This window comes from Leptonychotes weddellii, chromosome 3, assembly GCF_054177405.1.
Source record: "Leptonychotes weddellii isolate Sample4059 chromosome 3, ASM5417740v2, whole genome shotgun sequence".
NCBI lineage: Eukaryota > Metazoa > Chordata > Mammalia > Carnivora > Phocidae > Leptonychotes > Leptonychotes weddellii.
The window spans coordinates 57,617,717-57,636,946 of record NC_138371.1 but is presented as its reverse complement, the minus strand read 5'-3'; the positions used below and the strand labels follow the sequence as shown (position 1 = coordinate 57,636,946).

The window sequence follows — 19,230 nt, the reverse complement described above, 5'->3', positions numbered from 1 at the left end:
GATATTTTCTTATATAATAACCTTGAAAAAAAAACTTTTAAGTGTTTTTTCTAATAATGACAATAATATATGTATTTGTAAAATATAGAAAATGTTTTATTTTAAATTCTGGAATCAGAAGTAGCCAATGTGAATACTTTTGAATATTTTCTTTTAATCCTCTCTTATACATGAATGCATAAAATGTGTATATATGAAAATTAGGGATCATACTGCATATAATTTTAATGATTTTTTTCACTTTTCATTACATTGTGAGGATTTTCCAATGTCATTAGATAGAAGACAGGATTTTAATGTATGAATAACATTCCACCATAGAGATATGCATTTTTAACCATTTATTTGTGAGAGGTTTTTTGCCAATAAAAACAGTAGTGCATGGACATTCCTGAACTTAAATTTGGTAACTTATTTTTTTAAAGATAAAGACAGGTAATTACAAGAGTAAATTTATGAGGATAAAGAATCATTTAAAAATATACTTTAGGGTGCCTGGGTGCTCAATCAGTTAAGCGTCTGCCTTCAGCTCAGGTCATGATCCCAGGGTCCTGGGATCGAGCCCGGCTTTGGTATCCCTGCTCAGCGGGGAGTCCCCTTCTCTCTCTCTCTGTCTCCCCCTCCTTCTGCCCCTCCCCACTGCTTGTTTTCTCTCTCTCAAATAAATAAATAAAAATCTAATGAAAAAATATTCTACATATAGCCAGATTTTCTAGAGAGATTTCACCAACTTATGCTCTGACTGGCCACATGTGAGTGTTGTTTCACTTTAGGTTTGGAAACACAGTGGTTTGTCTTCTTTTTTATACATATTTGGTGATTTGATAGTTTAAATGTTATCTCTTTTAATAAATGTGTTAGTTTGAATGTGTTCAAACCCATAGCACATCTGAAAACATACAATGAATACTCATGTACTCACCTGCATCCATCACCTGCAAGACCCATTACATTTCTTTACACACGTTGCATTTCTCTTACATTTGCCAGATCATCTGCAACTAAGCTGCAGATGCCATGACACATCAGCCCCAAAACTTAGCATACATATCTCTCGTTTTAATGTGGTATGTATTGGATTATAAGCATGGTGGAACATTTCACCCACTGTCATAAGCCATTTGTGTTTGAATTTCTTTTGTGAGCTGTCTGTTCATGTCCTTTGCCCACTTTTCCCCTGAGGATGTAGCGCTGGTCTCTTCAGCATCTGTGATGTCTGTGAATGGAAGCTGCTTCAGATGCCACCCGAATGCCACTTAAATCCCCTGACAGGGTGCTAGGCCCTGTCCACCAGGGAAGCTTCCTCTGTGATTTAAGGTGTGGCCGTGGCTATTCTGTCTGTGGGAGGAGAAGCCTCATATCCAGCTTGTTGACTGTAAGCACTCTATTCTTGGTCAGGGACTATGGAAAGAAGTAGTTGAGGGTGAATGGATAAGCACAATGAAACACTGTAACCAGTAGGAACAGATAGAGTAAGTATCTTGTCCTTTCAGCAAAATGATTGTTTTGCTTTTTAGTTGAACTCTGTCCTTCCCCCAACACACACACACTCTGTATACTGTCTTTTAAGTATGCGAAGATGAGTTTTACCAATAAAACCACTGTCCCTGGGGCAACGACTTTGATGTGTTTGCAGTGGGGGTTTCTGCAGAAGAACCCTTGGCTCTCCAGCTCCTGAGCCTGCTTGCCCTTGCCGAGAGGTGGGCCCCTGGAGTCAGAGCAGGAGGGCTCCGGGTTTACTGCATTGCGCCTTCCCTCTCTCCAAGGCAAAGGGTTTATATTGCTTCCTTCCTCGGTGAACTGTTTGAATATGCACCTACTCTGACTTTGCCAGCAAATAGGTCACAGGAGGTAAATTCCCTTACTGGCAAGGACAGGGGGAAGGAGCTTTCAAGTGTCAGGCCCTGAGCTTTGCACAGGCACTTCTCTCTCCCACGTTCGAAGGCCCGACTATTTGTCTTGTGGCTCTCTTTTTATTAGTGTAACATTTAATCCCAGAAATGCGGTGGTATTAAAGGTCAGGCTGAGTTTGTGCAAGGCCTGGCCTTCACGCAAGATACAGACATGGGTAGTGCCTCCGGGGAGCAGGGCTCCGGTCTCGCTCCTCCTCTCTGGCTCCCTTCCCCGGCCATCCACTCTCCGTGCGACGTTCCCCCTTCCCTCCCTTCCTCCACTCCCTTGTCTGTTTCCCCCTGCCCCTTGAGACAAGATCGACAAGATCGTGTGGGTGTTGTACCCATGATTTCCAGAGGCTCTCTCATATCTCGCAAAACACATTTTCTCACAAAACTATAAAATAAGTAAATAACAGAAGGTGCGTGCAGAGGCCAGGCTGGTTTCATAGTTGACAACAACAGCTCCAAACATACCAGCACACCCATATGGAAGGGACAGAAGTGATCCCATGTGCTAATGACGTGTGTTTAAGTTGACCCCTCTACCCTCTCAGGATCGTCCCACCCACAACGACAAATGAATCGAGATAGCTGCTTACTATTCACATGAGCTGCTTACTTACTGTTCACATGTCTCTGGCGTGAGCACTGTGAACAGCCCGTCCCAGAGAGGGAGGCATTCTGGCACCGCTGGGGTGCCCTGCTTTTCCCTGGCCTCACTCCCCCCAAGTACTCCCAGGGAGCACCCCTTCTCCCAGGGAGCACCGCCAGCCTGAAGGGGCAGGGGCAGCAGCTGGTGCCACCATGGACAAGTGCTGCCCGTTTCCGTCTCCCCGTCCAGAGCAGGAAGCTGGGGCTTTGACGAACAAGGCTGCCCCTCCGTGCTCTGAGACTTAGTGGAGGTGGCTTTCGGGAAATCCACGTGGCTCTGCGAAAATCTGTGCTCTCTTTGCCCCAGTTAAGACCTTTAGTGGCTTTTGTTAGCACTTAGCTATCTATTATCATTCTCATATGGTTTTCTCAAAATTTTAACTTACACTAAATTTATTTATGTGATTCTATACACATTACAGTTAAATATTCGTTATAGAAATTTTATGGGATCTGAAAAACCACAAAGAAGAAAAAAAAATCACAGTCCCACAGTTCTGAGATAACCACTGTTCACAATTTGATGTCTTTGTTTCTAACATTTCGTGGGCTTAAAATTACATCTTTTTCTTTACCAAAATGGGATCATTCTGCACACAGTGTTTTATAGCTTTGCTTCTCTCATTTAACATTGTACTGTTAGCATTTCTCTATTTCATTAATGTTCTTCTATTACATAATTTTATTGGCTACAGAGTATTTCATCCTATGAAAAGGTCATGTTTATTTATGAGTGCCCTATTTGGGGACATTATTTAGGATGTTTCAAGTAGTGTGCTATTATAAATAATATTTAAGTGAACATCCTTAGAGCTAAATCTTTTCACAAATCCCTGATTACTTCCTTAGGACAAATGTTTGGAAATAGAATCACAGACTCAGTAGATGTGCACATTTTGACACATATTGTAACACTACCCACAAAATACAGTATGCCAATTTATATTTCAACCCCTGCTCCCCAAATAGATTATGAGTTCTGTGAGGCACACTAATATGGACCCCCCTACAGTAGGAGCAGTCTTGGGCATAGAGTACAAACTTAATAAAAATAAAATTAATTCCACTTAACTTTCTTGGTTACCAGATAATTAACCAAGCTTCCCTTGCTACCTTTGCTTGCCTCCATGTTATGCAAAAGACAGGTGTGTGTCACTCAGCTAAATATCAATGATAGCAGTGACCCTGATCAAAAAACCCAGTTACCTCAAAACTGATACTAACGGCCGACACACCCTGTGAGGTCCCAGCAATAAGTATCAGGTTAAAAGAATCTGGGGGCTTGAATGTGGATGGGAAACTTACTGTCTACCATGATACTAATAACCAATTGTTACAAATGAGTTGATCACCTTCCTAAAGAGAATAGGACTGAGGATGTGGTTTAGGATGTGGTCTGGCACCACCCAGGTACCGTACTAGAACAGTGTAAACTCTCCAATGTGAGCCAGTGCTATTTCAATAAATAAATCAAGGCTTTGTTCTCACATGAAGAACCTCATTCTTCCTATTCTTCCTTCTCTCCCACTGTTCTGCACCATTCTGGAGTACTTGTTTCCATGAGCTACAATCACTGGGCACTGTTTCTGAAGAGCAGGCATGTTTCTCAAAGATGCTATTCTCTCCCTTGCTCTTGTTTCTGAGACCCGATGTCCTTTTACCAAGATCTCTGTGGTAGCCTCCTACCCAGTATCCCCACATACCCTCTCTCTCCTGATGGAAATCATCAGCCCAAACACAGTTTTTATGAGATTCTTCCTAAAGCAAGGCCTTAATCCAGTCCTACCCACCCACTCATACCCAAATCATCCAAGAATTTCCCTTGTTTTCCACTGTAAGTTCAAATTTCTCTTCCCAGCAAGAAAGACCTTCCACTAAATCATGCCAACTAACATTCCTTCCCTCACGACTGCCTTGCAGGTACTCAGTTTAACTATTCATGATTCCTTGTGTACACTCTTTGCTTTTTCAGGCTGCAGAAGCCTTTGCTCAAAATACTCCCTTTGCCTGGAACACCTATTATAATAAGATGCTCTACCCTAACAATCAATGTATTTTTCTATTCTCCTGTGCTTATTTGTAAGCTCTCTGAGTATAGATACCTAATCTTATCCATCTTAAAATCCCTCTCAGGGATACAGTTGCGTGGGTTGGTGAAAGAAGACCCAGGATGTCTGGTTAATTTCGGAGATGTCATTTTTTTGTATTCAACATAAGGTAGAGGTATATACTGGTCATAGGGGGGAAAATGGTAAGAATATTTGTTTTGAAAATTGTTTGTGTCCAGTGGCATCAAGTTATATAGTCCATGCCTGAAGTCTTTCACACAGATTGGAAATTAAAGAGAGCAACATCGTAAAACTGGTTGTTGGTAGCTTCCAGCTTTGCTGGCTTGGGCATGGAACGTGAGCCAAGGGCTGTGGATATACTTCCAGTGACAAGTCACGCCCAGCCATGTGTGTTCCTGACTGCCCAGTTCCACAGAGAAACGACTGATGGTGTGCGAGCAAGGAACGGGGCACGTAGCTGGCAGCCACGACAAAGCTTAGCCGGGGTGCTTACTAATTCCTGTAGCCATTGTTTTCTGATCAAAATGCCCCGCTCCTGAAAGCTAGGGCTGCCCCCGCTGTTTCACAGTCGAGCCAGTTATGCAGAGGTTTTGCTGTCATAAATACAACAGTTTCTCAAGGCCTTATGCCCTTCATCGGTCCCTTCCCTAAAGATGAGATTTTATACATTTTGCCTGGTTTTCTACTTTCTTACTTTTCCCCGTATTTCTGGAAGTAGAACAAAACAAAACCTTTCCTGCTTTCTTGGCTTTAGTTGTCCAGTTTTAAGTTCAGAGAAAAGAATGTGACTCATTTGAGAAGAATGCATCTACACATGTGGGCTCTCTTATACGTGGAGAAATAATCAGAAAAAGTAAAATTTTAAGTAAATCTAAAAACATAAGAATTTGTATGGATATTTTTGTTAGAGTTTAAAGAACCTTTAATAATCATCTTAGCCTAGGCCTTTATTTTGTAGATGAGGAATCTTAGGTTTGGGGGGAAAAAATAAGATTCTCAATATCATTGCATCAGTGAATCAAGACTAGGCATAGAATCCAGGTGTTCTGATGTATAATTCAGACATAATACTCAATACGGCCCATTCCTTTTTGAGTAAGCACACTTCCCACCCACACTCCCAAGTATGTCCATTCTGCGGGAGTCCAATAGTTAACATTATTTCAATGCTTTTTTTTAGCTAGAATGCTAGGATTATAATAAATGTTTTTGTTCACCAGTTGCCCTGTTCTTGTTCAATGCATATGGTTTCATATTTGTTATTTTTCTTTCAAACTTTTAAAGCCTGCAAAAACAAATTTTTCTTGTCTAAATCTCTTCATTTGCTCTATTAGAGAGCAAATTTTTTTTCCCTTTTCCTCCCCCCTCCTCTTATTCGGGGGATGGGGAGTAGTTATTTGCTTGTTTTCCTTGATTTTCAGCTCTTCCAACTTGGTTTTATCAACTCTGATTTACTCTAGGGAGGCAGTTCTTTGTTTCAGACACCTTTACTGTATCTCTTTGCCAGCTAGATAATATGGTGCGGTGTCCCTTAAGACTGCAGGCCTGTGATACATTTTCTCTTTGCAGCAGAATTTCCAAAATTTTCAGGTGTATTTCCCAAAGATACATTAAAGATTGAATCCTTGGGCGCCTGGGTGGCTCAGTTGGTTAAGCGACTGCCTTCGGCTCAGGTCATGATCCTGGAGTCCCGGGATCGAGTCCCACGTCGGGCTCCCTGCTCGGCAGGGAGTCTGCTTCTCCCTCTGACCCTCCTCCCTCTCATGCTCTCTGTCTCTCATTCTCTCTCTCTCAAATAAATAAATAAAATCTTTAAAAAAATAAATAAATAAATAAATAAATAAAATAAAAATAAAATAAAGATTGAATCCTAGAAACATTAAATAAAAATAGAAAGAAAAGAAAAAGGTACTGGTAACACTTCCCAGAGATGAGGTCATTAGAATCCAATACAGTGTGACTTATTACATGTGTAGAAATGTCACACGCCAAATCATGTTCCCGCACACCGAGCTCCTAGAAGTGAGATTCAGTACAACCCAGGTAGGAGTCAGAGACTTAACCTTCTTTCTCCCCCAAGCCCTGCCTCTACCCTCCCTCTCTACCTACAGGCAAGGGGAAGGAGTTGGCACGGCTTAGCGTGGGGAGGTATTGGGGGCAGAGTCAGGACAGGGACACCCAGTGCAGGGAGCATCAGGCAAGCCAGAGTTTTCCAGAGGGTTGGGGAACCAGGCATCAAACACTGAGGAGACCAGACGAAATTATGTGGTCCAGAAAGTTAGAAGTAATTGTGGTCAGAGTCTCATAGCTAAGAAGACCTGAGATAAGAGAATCAGGAAGGAGGAAGAGGGAGGGTCTATTTTTCAGGAGCAAGATACTCTTTAGCTTACCTTTTGGACCTGTCAGCCAGTTGGTGCATGCTAGGTGAGTGGGCCTGTTTTTCTTAAAGGGCCAGAGGACACATGCATACACTAGTGAGGATATATATTTTTTCTTTAAAAATATGTAATTAATATTTGTTCAGTTTTGAATTTTTGTTGTTGCTTTTTGTTTGTTTGTTTGTTTTAAAACGTGATTTCAGATTAACCTGTTGTCTGATCCATTGCTCTAGGAAAACTTCTTGATAAGGCAGAGAGATCTCACAACCAGCCTTCTAGGCAAATGAAGGTAGAGCTGACAGGAAGTTCTAATACCTGTGGTACACAAACAGTTTCTAAGACAATGCCGACTCTCTTCAGGTTCTAAACAAAATGGGTAGAGTTGGATCCCTGAATAATTAATATGAAGATTCTCCCTGAGCCACTGGGGGAACTTCTGGAAACTTCTCAAGGGATTTTTAAGAGGCAGAGGGACAGCATTCTTCCTTGTCTTGCTAGCCTGTCAGCCCAAACATGATGTCTTCTGAACCTCCTTGTTAGCTCTTTTTTGCTCAAAGTTTTATGAAGAGTACACATCCTCTGTTTTGATAAATTTTTTTAAAAAAGGGGACCAAGAGATATGTGTTTAAATTAAAAACAGGGCACCTGGGTGGTGCAACTGGTTGAGCATCTGACTCTTGGTTTCAGCTCAGGTCATGATCTCAGGCTCTGAGCTTAGCACAGAGTCTGCTTGGGATTCTCTCTCCCTTCCCTCTGCTCCCCAACACCTCTCTCTCTCTCTCTCTCAAATAAATTAGCCTTAAAAAAAAAAAAAAAAGCTACAGTATTGTGACTTCAGATAATTAAATCAGCCTTTGAGATCCTGGTCTCCTGACCAAAAATTTGGTATTGTATCTGACCTGCCAACTTTATAGGTTATTAATGAGACTAAGTCTAATAAACATGAAAATTCTTCGAACATCTTTCCAATGGAAGTACTACTATGATCTAAGCTCTCTTAAATCGTTCAGTTGACTATATGGTGACATACCTTACTCATGCTTTCTCAACATTTATCTCTGGAGATGCACGTTTTAAATCTCCACATAGAAATCCCAGCACATAGGCATGAATATGGGTGCTATGTGCCTCATGTCATTCTCCAGGGAATGTGCAGACCACATCACTCCAGTGGGCTGCAGTCAAGGGAATAACCACAGGCCTACCACACTGCAGACTCTTCTGACCTAAAAGTTTAGGTCTTCCTAAACGTCTTCCCACCCAGATGTTGCTATTTAAAAAGCTAATGAGAAAATACGAATGGCCCCAGATCCCAGCCATTACCTGAAATGGGAAGCTAGAATGGAAGATGCTCATTCCCAAGAAGCAGGTAACTCCAGTAGCCTATGTTCCTGTTGTAAACAGCCACGCTGTAAAGGACATCTTCCTACAAGGTCATTAAACCTTCCGTCTGGAGTTCCTTGTAGGAGCCCAGTTGGGTTCCCTCAGGAACAAGTTCAGTGAACTCTAAGAACGGTCAGGCTTTTCTACTTTATTGATTAGACTCAGAAACCCTGAAGGTAAGACAGAATCTCACAACCCAGAGTTCCACCCTCGTATGCATTTGGCCTTTGTTTTCTCTCACTGCTACAACAAATACTGTTCAGATCCCCCAAGGGAAGGGAAATGGGAGGAAAGGTCCAGGAGCCCACAGCAAGCAGTGAGAGTCTCCTGCTCCTCCTTGGCCTGGGGTGCTTACCTGTCACTGGTCCTGCAAAGAATGGTCCCTACATAATGGACGTGAGCAAAGAGCAGCCCTTCAGGGGAAGAGTGGGCAGATTTGGGGAGGTTTCAGAGCCTGGTCCGTCCTAACACTGTGATGATGGGGTGATGGTTTTATACTCTTAGAAAACTGCAAGAATGATGTCCTGGAATCTGAGACTCTCTGAGATGTCTACCTGTCGAGCAGGCACAAGGCATCTCTCCCACTTTCTTCCATTTTTAGAATAAGATCTTTGCTTTTGTATCTTGAATGTCTCATATACATGGCAAATAGTGAAAGGCATTATATCATGTCCAGTCAGGGAGATCATTCGGTCAGGATTTAAGGTTTGAGTGGAGTGGGCCACGTGGGAAAACCAGTTAAATAAGCTAAATGTGTCATTTAAGCAAGAGGGGCCTGGTATGGCTATCAGAAAGCAGGTGATGAACCTAAGAGATTAAAAATCCCGGGAAAAAAGAGCAGGGAATGACAGGCCACAGGAAGCACAAATGTTACAACAGCAGGTGTGTTTGTGTACTTTCTCTGTTGTAACATGGCAGTGGTTGGCCCTATGCCCGGGCCAAGGGTGAAGGACTAAGGAAAGGTCTGGGGGAGCTGAATAAAGACTGTAGGAATAATAGTGCCTGAAGGCCCAGACTAGTAGGCAGGTAGGTTCGAATCCCAGCTGGCCCCCACCTACTAGATCTGACCTTGACATAGTTATTTATATTCCTTGTGTTTCAGTTTCTTCATCTGTAAAATAGATACCTCACGCACACACAAAATTAGGATTAAATGAGCCCATGTAGAGCCTGAGCCTATTTCCCGGCATATAGTTAATGCTCAATAAATACTAGCTAGTATAAATATTCCTACTCTACAGGGATCTCACAGGGGTGTTGAAAAGACTAAGTGCAGAAATATAGGTAATACGTTTGGCACAGTGCTCAACATGGGGGCTACTCAGTAAAGAACAGCTATACAGAACGAGGCAAAAGTCTGTTTTAAGGGGTATGAAGGCAACAAAGAGCTAGGCAGAGGGTTGAAAAGAAGCATGTTGGAAGCAGGATACATCCTGAAGGACATGGCCTTGGCTAGAGGGATTCAGACTGGCAGATGAGTGACACAGACACACAGACCAGGCAGTGGGGGAGTTGGGGATTCAGGCAGACAGACAGCAAGGGAGCGCCAAGAAGGCAGTGACTTAATGAGAAAAACAGCTGCCCCAGGCAGGAAGTCACCACTTACAAGAGTATAAGTGACCAATTCCTAAGTCTGGCTAGGCTAAGACCAAAAAGTAAGACCCCACCATGTCTTACTCGGATGGGAATAAGGCAGAAGTGGTGTATCCATTGCCAGATGAAAGATGGATGGTTCATCCGGGTTCAACTTTAGCTTCCCGTTGGAGAGATCACTTCTCTCTCTGCTACAGACTTCGTGAGTCTGTTGTTCAAAAATAATTAGGTACCCATGCTACAAGCTACCCAGAGCTGTCCTCCTAGAAAACTTGCCAACAAACAACAGTGTCTTGGAAAAACCCGGGCTGCTGGTGGGACTGTCTCGTTAAAAGAAAATTACAAGCGTGGCTTTAAGCCTTTTGCAGCCTTGACTACCCAACACTTGATAAAGATAATTGTTTAGGCCCAGAGCTTTTATTACCTTAGGAAAACCAGGATGGAAAGGGGTTGCTTATCACAGTGAATTAATTATGAGACTCTTTTTTTTTTTTCAAGTTAACGTTAAGTACCAGCATTTCTGTTCAGTGTAAATTTTTAAATGCTTTTCTCTCAGCATCTACTTTAAAATGAGTGAAACATGCCAGCAGATTATTAGACCCATCTTTAGGTCAAATCTGTTTCATTTATGTTTTGTGTAAGTTCAAAGGAAAATATATGCCGGAGAAACACACACCGTGAAATATACTGAAGTCTGTCTGGGAAAGCAAAACCAAGACCATTCAAAAGCTCTGAAGTAAAGAACACCTTAATGTTGACTATAAAGCAAATGTTACTTTTTAATCTACCCTCACTTGCATTATGCAGCTTTGCTCAAAGTGAGACCCTGACCCCGATTCTCCTAGAGAAGCGTCTTTGCTCTCTTTGGATATTAGACATGGGTCCAGTTATTGTTGTGGTTTTTATATAGATCATTTCAGAAACCCCCACCCAGGGCTCAGATGGAGCTCTTTGGTGGGGGTGAAGAGAAGGAGTGAGGCAGAGCCTGTGGTCCTAGCCGTGGTCAGGGGCTTGGGCTCATCATTAACATCCACCTGTGACTCATCCACACCATGAGAGCACCTGGGTCTCTGGTCTTTAACATCTCAATCACCATTATATGGTCCTACCTCTAAGTTACTGGAGTATTTTAAAAGTAAGAATAGAGCCAAAAGTGAGAATGTTCATTACCTTTACATATTAAAGATAACAAACTTAAACTTTGAGTTGCCAGTCCTAAGAATGAAGAAATGAAGCATTGGTTATAGCTTTTCCAAATGAGACAACAGTGGAGATCTTTCTGTACTGTGCTGTGTTATATTATGAGACTTACAGAATTCTGAGGCCTGGGAAAGCAGAAGACACGCTGATGCTTAGAATATAGGTCCTTAAATATCATATTAAAATGAGACTACTGTGTTTTCTTTGCTAAAAAAAAGGTGGTAAATTTTCCTCTTGTGCATGCATGTATATATCCCTGCCTCTGGATAGTCTGTATAATATTTCTGTGGTAGTTTAAGATGAGGAATCCGTAAAAGGTAAACATGAGCACAAGTAACTATAAGGCATCGTCAAATTAAATTCTTATGATTCACTAAACATCCATTAAAATAACTCATCAGGGCTAATCTGTTGGGGTGGTAACTGATGCATCTACACATCACCCACGAATCGCAGGGAGCTCAGCTTTGCCCTGCAGGCATCCATTTTCATCAAGAATCATGCAGGAAGAAATTACTGCAGACTGAAGCCTCCCCATTCCGTTGTTCAGGAAGATTCTTAGAAAGGAGAGTGTAACCCAAAGATTGAGTGATTTTTGTGCTGGGAGCCACACCTTGGCAGATGGTTCTGGCAGAATAGACCTATTTGAGCATGTTTTGTACGTGTGTGATGTGCCATCTAGTGGTTGAGTGAGCCTAAATTAATGAAAGGGAAAATGGTCCTTTCTGGTCCTTACTGACTCCTTTGCAAACTGTCCACCACATGATCTGAGCAACAGCAGGAGGTTTGATGCTGTGGGCTATTATTTGGGAAAGGAAAAAAAAAAAATCTATTTTCTTAGAAGCCATATGTTGAACCCAATTATTGTCGGGGGCTGGGGGGAGCACTGGTATTATAGTAAATATGCAAGCTGGAGGTTGCAAATTGGTGACATTTGGCCCCGCAGAGTACTTTTCCCATTTTATTTTATTGAGGTATAATTCACATATATAGTATAGTGCACAACTGTTTGGTGTATAGCTTGATAGATTTTTACATTTATAAAGTTTGTGTATGTATAATCTGCATAATTACCACATGGATCAAGATCTCAAAATGTTTCCAGGATCCCAGAAGCCTCCCTCTATCGGTGCTTAGAGATAACCCCTCGTCAGAACTCTGTCACCATAAATTTGCAATAGCATCATTAAAGTAGATACTCCTAACCCTCACCTCTGAGAAAGGATAAAATCCTGTACTCACCATTTCAACAGTTTGCCCGAAAAGGAACAATTTCCTCATCAGACATTCTGTAGCTAAACAAAAACCCCATTTCCTGGGTTTGCTGCTTTTCAGAGTCCAGGTGGCATAATGAGATCTCTCTCCCCAGTCTAAATTCCTAATATATTGTTTTTCTTACCAAGCTTCTCACTGAGAGATATATCCACTTGGTGCACTGATTGTATTTTCCCAAGTGTCTCTGCAGGCATCCAAGTCAATTTTCAAAGAAATCCCATTACTTGTGAGCAGCATCTCAGAGGTGCCACTGATTGTCATGGCGAAGCCTATGAATTCTGATGTGGCATTTCAGAAATTAATGTGAATGCCCTGTCGCCAATGACTGCATGACACCTGTCCAAGTTAAGCCAAGCAAATCATAATGGTGAGAAAGGCTCTCAACCTGTAATCCGGCAAAGGTTAATTTCTAATGAATAGCATAATGCAATCATTGTTGCTATTTCTACAGGACCTCTTTCTGTTCAAATGAAACTAGATTCCCTCTGAATGTCAAAACATACAGTGTGTCAGGAAGCAGAGCTAGTTCTGAAATAAAATTGATTTATTCCAGAGCTGTCTTGTACATGCCTATTTACTTGATTACTAAACGAATACACAATCAGCCAACATGTCTAGCAAGTATGTTACTTCTGGGTATTTTGCAAGGTGCTGGAGATAGAAAAGCATAAGATGTATGGGTCCTCCCTCACTGCCATGGAGTTGGACGTTGTTTAGATCTGTTGTCCTCTGGCTTGCAAACTGGTGTTTAAAAAAATGGCTGTCTCTTGGGATAATAAACAAGGCTAAAAAACAGGATTATCCTAATGTGCTCCTTCTTAGAAATAACTTGTGATTTTTTTCTAATTATTTGTAATGTATTTGGAAAAAAAGAAGAATGTAAAGAAGAAAATACAAAATTCCCTAATGCACCAAAGAAAGCCTATAATGGCTTTGTTTAATTCTTTTCAAGGACTTATAATTTTCTGGGTTTTTTCTGTGTGTGGGTGCATATATGTACAATTGCAGTTGACCTTTGAACGACATGGATTTGAACCGCACGGGTCCGCTTATACATGGATTTTTTTCAATAAATACAGTACAGTACTATAAATGAATTTTCCTTATGACTTTCTTAATACTTTTTTTCTCTAGCTAACTTTATTGAACAAAGACAGTATATAATACATATAACATACAAAATATGTGTCGACTGTTATAGGTAAGGTTTCTGGTCTACAGTAGGCTATTAGTAGTTAAGTTCTCGGGCAGTCAAAAGTTACACATGGATTTTTGACTACATCGGGAGTTGGTGTCCCTAACCTGCATTGTTCAAGGGTCAACAGTATTTATTTTATGAAGTTGAGGTGATATTACATATTTTTCTCTATCATAAGAAACTCTTGAAACATGTTTAATACTTGAGTGAGTTCATGATTTCTGGAATAAGAATGAAAACTAATTTCTTAACCATTCCCTATTATTGGAAATTTTGATTGCTGTTTCTAAAACAGTTATAGAGATTTAATGTTTATGTATTTGAAATGAAGTCTTTGACTTTCTACCACACTCAAGGCCAGAACTTTCAGAATAATGTTAAATAATAATGGTGATGCTGGCTGGCTGTGGTTTGTTCCTAATTATAAAGGCAATAACTCTGGTGTTGTTAAATATGGTAACAACGGCTGACTTGAGTTGGGTAAAAATCATATTAAGGAAATCCTTTGAGTTCTAGTTTTTAAACATCAGCATTGGGGAATTGAACATTACCAACTGTCTTTCAGTGCTATTGAAATAATTAGGTTTGCCCCAGTTGGCCTATGGGTATGTAATACATTATATTAGCAGATTTCCTAATATTGTCCCCTTCCACCAGAATGAATTCTACTATACTGTAGAGTAATATACTTGTAATGAATTGTCAAATTTAATTCCATATTATTGATTTTGAGATTTTAACATCCATGTTTATTGTACATTGTTCTTGAGAGACAACTAGTGTGACAGGATATAGACGTACTCTGTGCCTCTCATTCTGGTCTGTAAATGTGGGTTGCTGAAATTAGGGATAGAGAGCCTGTTTGTGTCTATTATTCACTCTCCCTTTTTCTTTACCTCTTATCCCAACTGCACATTAAGTGAGGTTTTTTTTTTTTCCCTTTTGTGAACTGACAAAGTACTTTTCTTAACCTCTCTCAAAGCACTCATCACGTTCTTTCTTATATTAAAATTTTCTGTCTGTCTTCTGTTCTTGCAGAAGTGGTCTATGTCTTACAAGTTTTCTATCCCTACCCCTTAGCCACTAAATGTTGTCCACCTAACCTCTCCTGTGGGGTCCCAGCAAGCGCTGCAGTGGCAGATGGTGGAAATAGATGAGTTTTGCCAACATCCTTAGATGTCCAGACAAAGGAGGAAAGCAGGGAAGTCAGAGTGATTGCAAAAGTCTGTGGGTACTGTGCTTCTCTATGGCAGCGGTTTGAGTCCAGGAGGATGAATCAGTTTCTAAAGGCATAGGAGAGGGCAGAGCAGGGACAAGAGTGAAGCACTGAAACCAGTCCTTATGTACCTGCCCCAGGTGGCTGCCCATCCTGCTCTCGATGGTAGATTACAGGGACAACCAATTACCTCAAATACTTTTGCCTATCTCATGTATACACTCTTAAAATGAAGGACATTCATTATATTCAAGTAGTCTTTAAAAAAAAAAATCATTTCAGGTGCCTGGGTGATTCAGTTGGTTAAGTGTCTGCCTTCGGCTCAAGTCATGATCTCTGGGTCCTGGGATCGAGTCCGGGTCGGGCTCCCTGCTCAGCGGGGAGCATGCTTCTCCCTCTCCCTTTGCCGCTACGCCTGCTTGTGCGCCCTCTCTCAAATAAATAAATAAAAATAAAATCTTTTTTTTTAAGATTTTATTTATTGGGACGCCTGGGTGGCCCTACATTGGGCTCCTTGCTCGGCGGGGAGCCTGATTCTCCCTCTGCCTGCCGCTCCCCCTGCTTGTGCTTGCACGTTCCCTCTCTCTCCCTCTCTGGCAAATAAATAGACAAAATCTTTAAGAAAAAATATTTTATTTATTTATTTGACAGAGCACACAAGCAGGCGGAGTGGCAGGCAGAGGGAGAGGGAGAAGCAGGCTCCCCACTGAGCAGGGAGCCCAATGCGGGACTGGATCCCAGGACTCTGGGATCCTGACCTGAGCCGAAGGCAGACACTTAACTGACTGAGCCACCCAGGCACCCCAAAAATAAAATCTTTTAAAAAATCATTCCAATACCCATCTCAAGCATCAATTCAAAATGGTATCTTTCAATTGTCAGTTCTTTCCCAGAGGAAGGCTTATAGAATTAAGTACATTGTAGGGTCTCCCCAACTAGACTGTAAACCACTTGAGGACAGGGATTAGGTCTTAAGTATATTCTAACCACCACTGTGCTACATATACAGTTTAAACTTATCAACTAGTGTTTCTGGAATTAATTAATCCTTTTTTTTTCTTGCACTGTAATGTTACTCAATGGTATTCCTCACACTTAAAAGACCAAAAGCAACTTTGAAAACAAAACAGGCCTTTTGACAAGTAGCAAGAGATACCATCACAACCAAAAAACATGATGGAAATTAATGAAGAAATAATAGCAGGTGAAAGAGGAGCAGAAGTACGTGGTTCAAGCTAGAATTAAAATGAATGTTATGACACCAGGGAAATAGTTCCAGCGGTGACTCTTCGAAGTACCTGGTCAGACTTCAGACCATCCTTGGAGGGTGAGACTAGTTAGTGGGTATTGTTGGCTTTGTGCTTCTATGCAGTAACTGATGTTCCTTGGAAGGCAGAGCGAAAAGTTGTGTTCAGTGATTACTTTCTCTTTTTCCTTAGGGTGTTAAATACCACATTATTTGAAAGCTGGGAGATCGTTGGACCTTACCCTTCCTGGTGGGTTTTTAATCTACTGCTGTTGCTAATACAAGGCTTGAACTGCTTTTGGTCTTACTTAATCGTAAAAATAGCTTGCAAAGCTATTTCAAAAGGCAAGGTAAGATGAAACTTACTGTTTCTGATATGTCCCAGAAAAGTATGTTTTCTGGTTCTTCTTCTTCTTTTTTTTTTTTTTTACCTTTTTTTTTTATTATTATTATTATTATATTATGTTAACCTCCTGGAAACAGAAACCAAATTTTCATTTTCTTCTATTTAGTTAATTTTTTAAGTTAATTTTTCTAAACAATGTTGCTGATGATTCCCACTGATCTACATTTATAATTTTAGATTTAATAATGATACGTTATTTGTTGTGTTCTCTCCCTCCCTCTGTCTCCCATGGTCCTTCTCTGATTAAACTTGTGCCGAACAGAAATTTAATAACTTCTTTCCTTTTATGAGAAGGGTTGCTTGGTGCAGTATGCCCATTTATGATTTTTCCAATAAAACTTAGTTAAATCTCTTTGTTTAAATATGGACTCATGAGGCTGATTCAAATAACGTATCTTGGGAGCAGTGACTTTTCCGGAACATTCTCTTACTTTCATTGTTTATTCTCTTCCTTCTGCCACCCTGGAAGGCTGGGAAGTGGAACCCTTTACATGTAAGTTCCTCATGCCTCTCTCTGTCTCCTTGTTCTGGGTGCCACTTTCGCCTGTTGGAGGGGCACTCAGATGCTTTTGTTTCCATGTGTATTGTTCTAGCTAACCAGTTGGCACTGACCAGAGGCTTTAACTGAAGTGCGGCTCCCACCAGGTGCAAGGGATACTAGAAACAGCTCGGTTAGTAGTGCCCTTTGTGTGAGCTTGCATTCTGCTAAATTTTGCATCATCCAACAGAAGGAGAGGAATTTTTTTCATTGGCGTTTAGCATGTTTGCTAAAAAACCAGAGATAGACAAAAGTGAAGTAGGAGAAACAGAACTGAGTTTGGGAGAGGATTGCCATGGTCCAGAACGGAGGCCTGAGCATCAGCTATTGCCTGGTCTGCCCTGAGCACCTCGTCCTCGGCGAGGTAAACAGAGCTGGCTCCTTCCATGGGGCTCGGGACATCTAGTCACGTACTGTGCAGCCAGTTCTCAGTATCAGCTCTTATACAGATCCAAAGTATTTCGATCAATTAATTGTTCAGAGGCGAAAGTTCATTTTTTCTCTGTGACCTCTTATTCTTTAAAATGAGCACCTGTATTTCTGTTAAAAAACACTCCTTTTCTCCTCTGGGTACAAATTACATCAACATGCACAATGCTATCAGCATGGTAACGGTAGCCGAAGACAAAGAGGCAAGGACAGGTGGGTTCGATTGCTTGTATCCTTATTGCATTGCTGTTTCCACCAGACCTATTGTCTTCTCTCCAAATTATTCCTTCAGTCTTACCAAGAGATGATTATTAATTTCATTACAGATGTCAGGCTTCAGAATATCTAAACCACCCTTGCTGTTCACCTAGGACAGTTAAATTCATCTTGGCCATGGGTTATGGACTCTATTTTTCTATGGGTTATTTTGAGACATTTTGAATTATTCCTTTCCTTGAAAGTGACATAAGCAAAAATTTTTTTTTTCCAAATGCAATTACAAATAATCTTACTAAGCATGCAAATGTAAATTGATCACTCTCTGAAATTGGAGTTTTCTTTCCGATTAGCAGCTTGATTTATGACTAATGGATGTCTAAATGTCGTGGAGCTTTACTATCATGCTGTCTTTGTGACCCATGTTTGTTTGTTTAAGTTCACGTATCCTAAGTAATTCAGTCCTTTTGGTCTTTCGGTATCTGAATCTTCTTGGAGATGATTCGTGTGCGTTCAGTCTCATTGCAAGGGGCATTGGAGTGAAGTCCATTTGTACCGTGTTTATTTGGTTGTTTCTGGTTAGAAAGGAGCAGAAGTTCTGAACTCTCACCCGGCCTCGTTGCCACCCACCTGACAGAGATGACGTTGTCCTGCAGCCCATGGTGGCTTCTCCGGTGGGGGGCATGCATGGCACAGAGAGGATGTGATGTGAAAAAGCCCTCAGTTCATTCTGATACACCACTTCTTAGAGAAAGGCAGGCAGCTGGATTTGGGAAAGCTTCTACGAAGCGAGGCCCCCAGGCCCCTAGGTCCCTGTTGCCACCCCACTCGGAAAATAAGTGAACGGTGCTCAGTTACTCAGAGGTCTTAAGGCATGTTGGGTAAAAATGCTTACCATAATTTAGACGATAGAATAGGAGGTTCAAACTATTTTAATTTTAAAAGCAGTTGAGTGTTTTCTTAATCTCTCCCTAAATTACTTCCTTGCTAGACTGTGACTTTTTTTTTTTTTTTTGTCCTTTATGGTAATGCATATGCTGGTGCCTGAGCTTGCCATCCTCGTTACGTAAGGAGACTGGGTAGAGGATTGAAATGATGGGAGCCCATTTGTGATGATCTGGTTGATAGATTTTCTTTGGGAAATATTTTAAACTAGACCTCACCCAGCAGGTTCCCAAAATGCCTCCCCCTGCCATTAGTTGTCACGTAGTATATAAAACAAAATTCCTACTTAATTTTAGCAGACAGAAAAGAAAAACAAATTAAGTCATCAAATAATATATTACAAAGCCAAAGAAGAATGACGTTTTAAATTCTCTAAGCCAGTGACTATCTCCATTAGTGTGGTGAATCCCTTTACAGGATTCTCATGGGGAATGTGACCATCAGAGAGTAAATTGATCCATTTGTACCAAATTCCTATAATGCCATTCCAATTTTATCATATGTCACTTTACCAGTAAGAGTGGGTTTCAGGGTCTAGTACGTTCTCATTGTCCAGATGTACCTTAAAGAGGTCAGCATGTCTAGCCCCCTG

General features: G+C 41.1%; 1 protein-coding gene across 3 annotated transcripts in view; it reads left to right on the top strand.

Moving 5' to 3' along the window:
* Positions 1–19,230, top strand: part of CERS6 (ceramide synthase 6) — a 299,128-nt gene that overhangs the window by 273,970 nt on the left and 5,928 nt on the right. Inside the window, exons 9-10 of one of the 3 annotated variants that reach the window (XM_081814252.1) lie at positions 16,298–16,454; positions 16,980–17,003. In XM_081814252.1, coding sequence (XP_081670378.1) covers positions 16,298–16,454; positions 16,980–17,003 — 181 coding nt within the window. The remainder of the gene's footprint in view (positions 1–16,297; positions 16,455–16,979; positions 17,004–19,230) is intronic. The other 2 variants (XM_081814251.1, XM_081814253.1) reach the window with 2 other exon arrangements.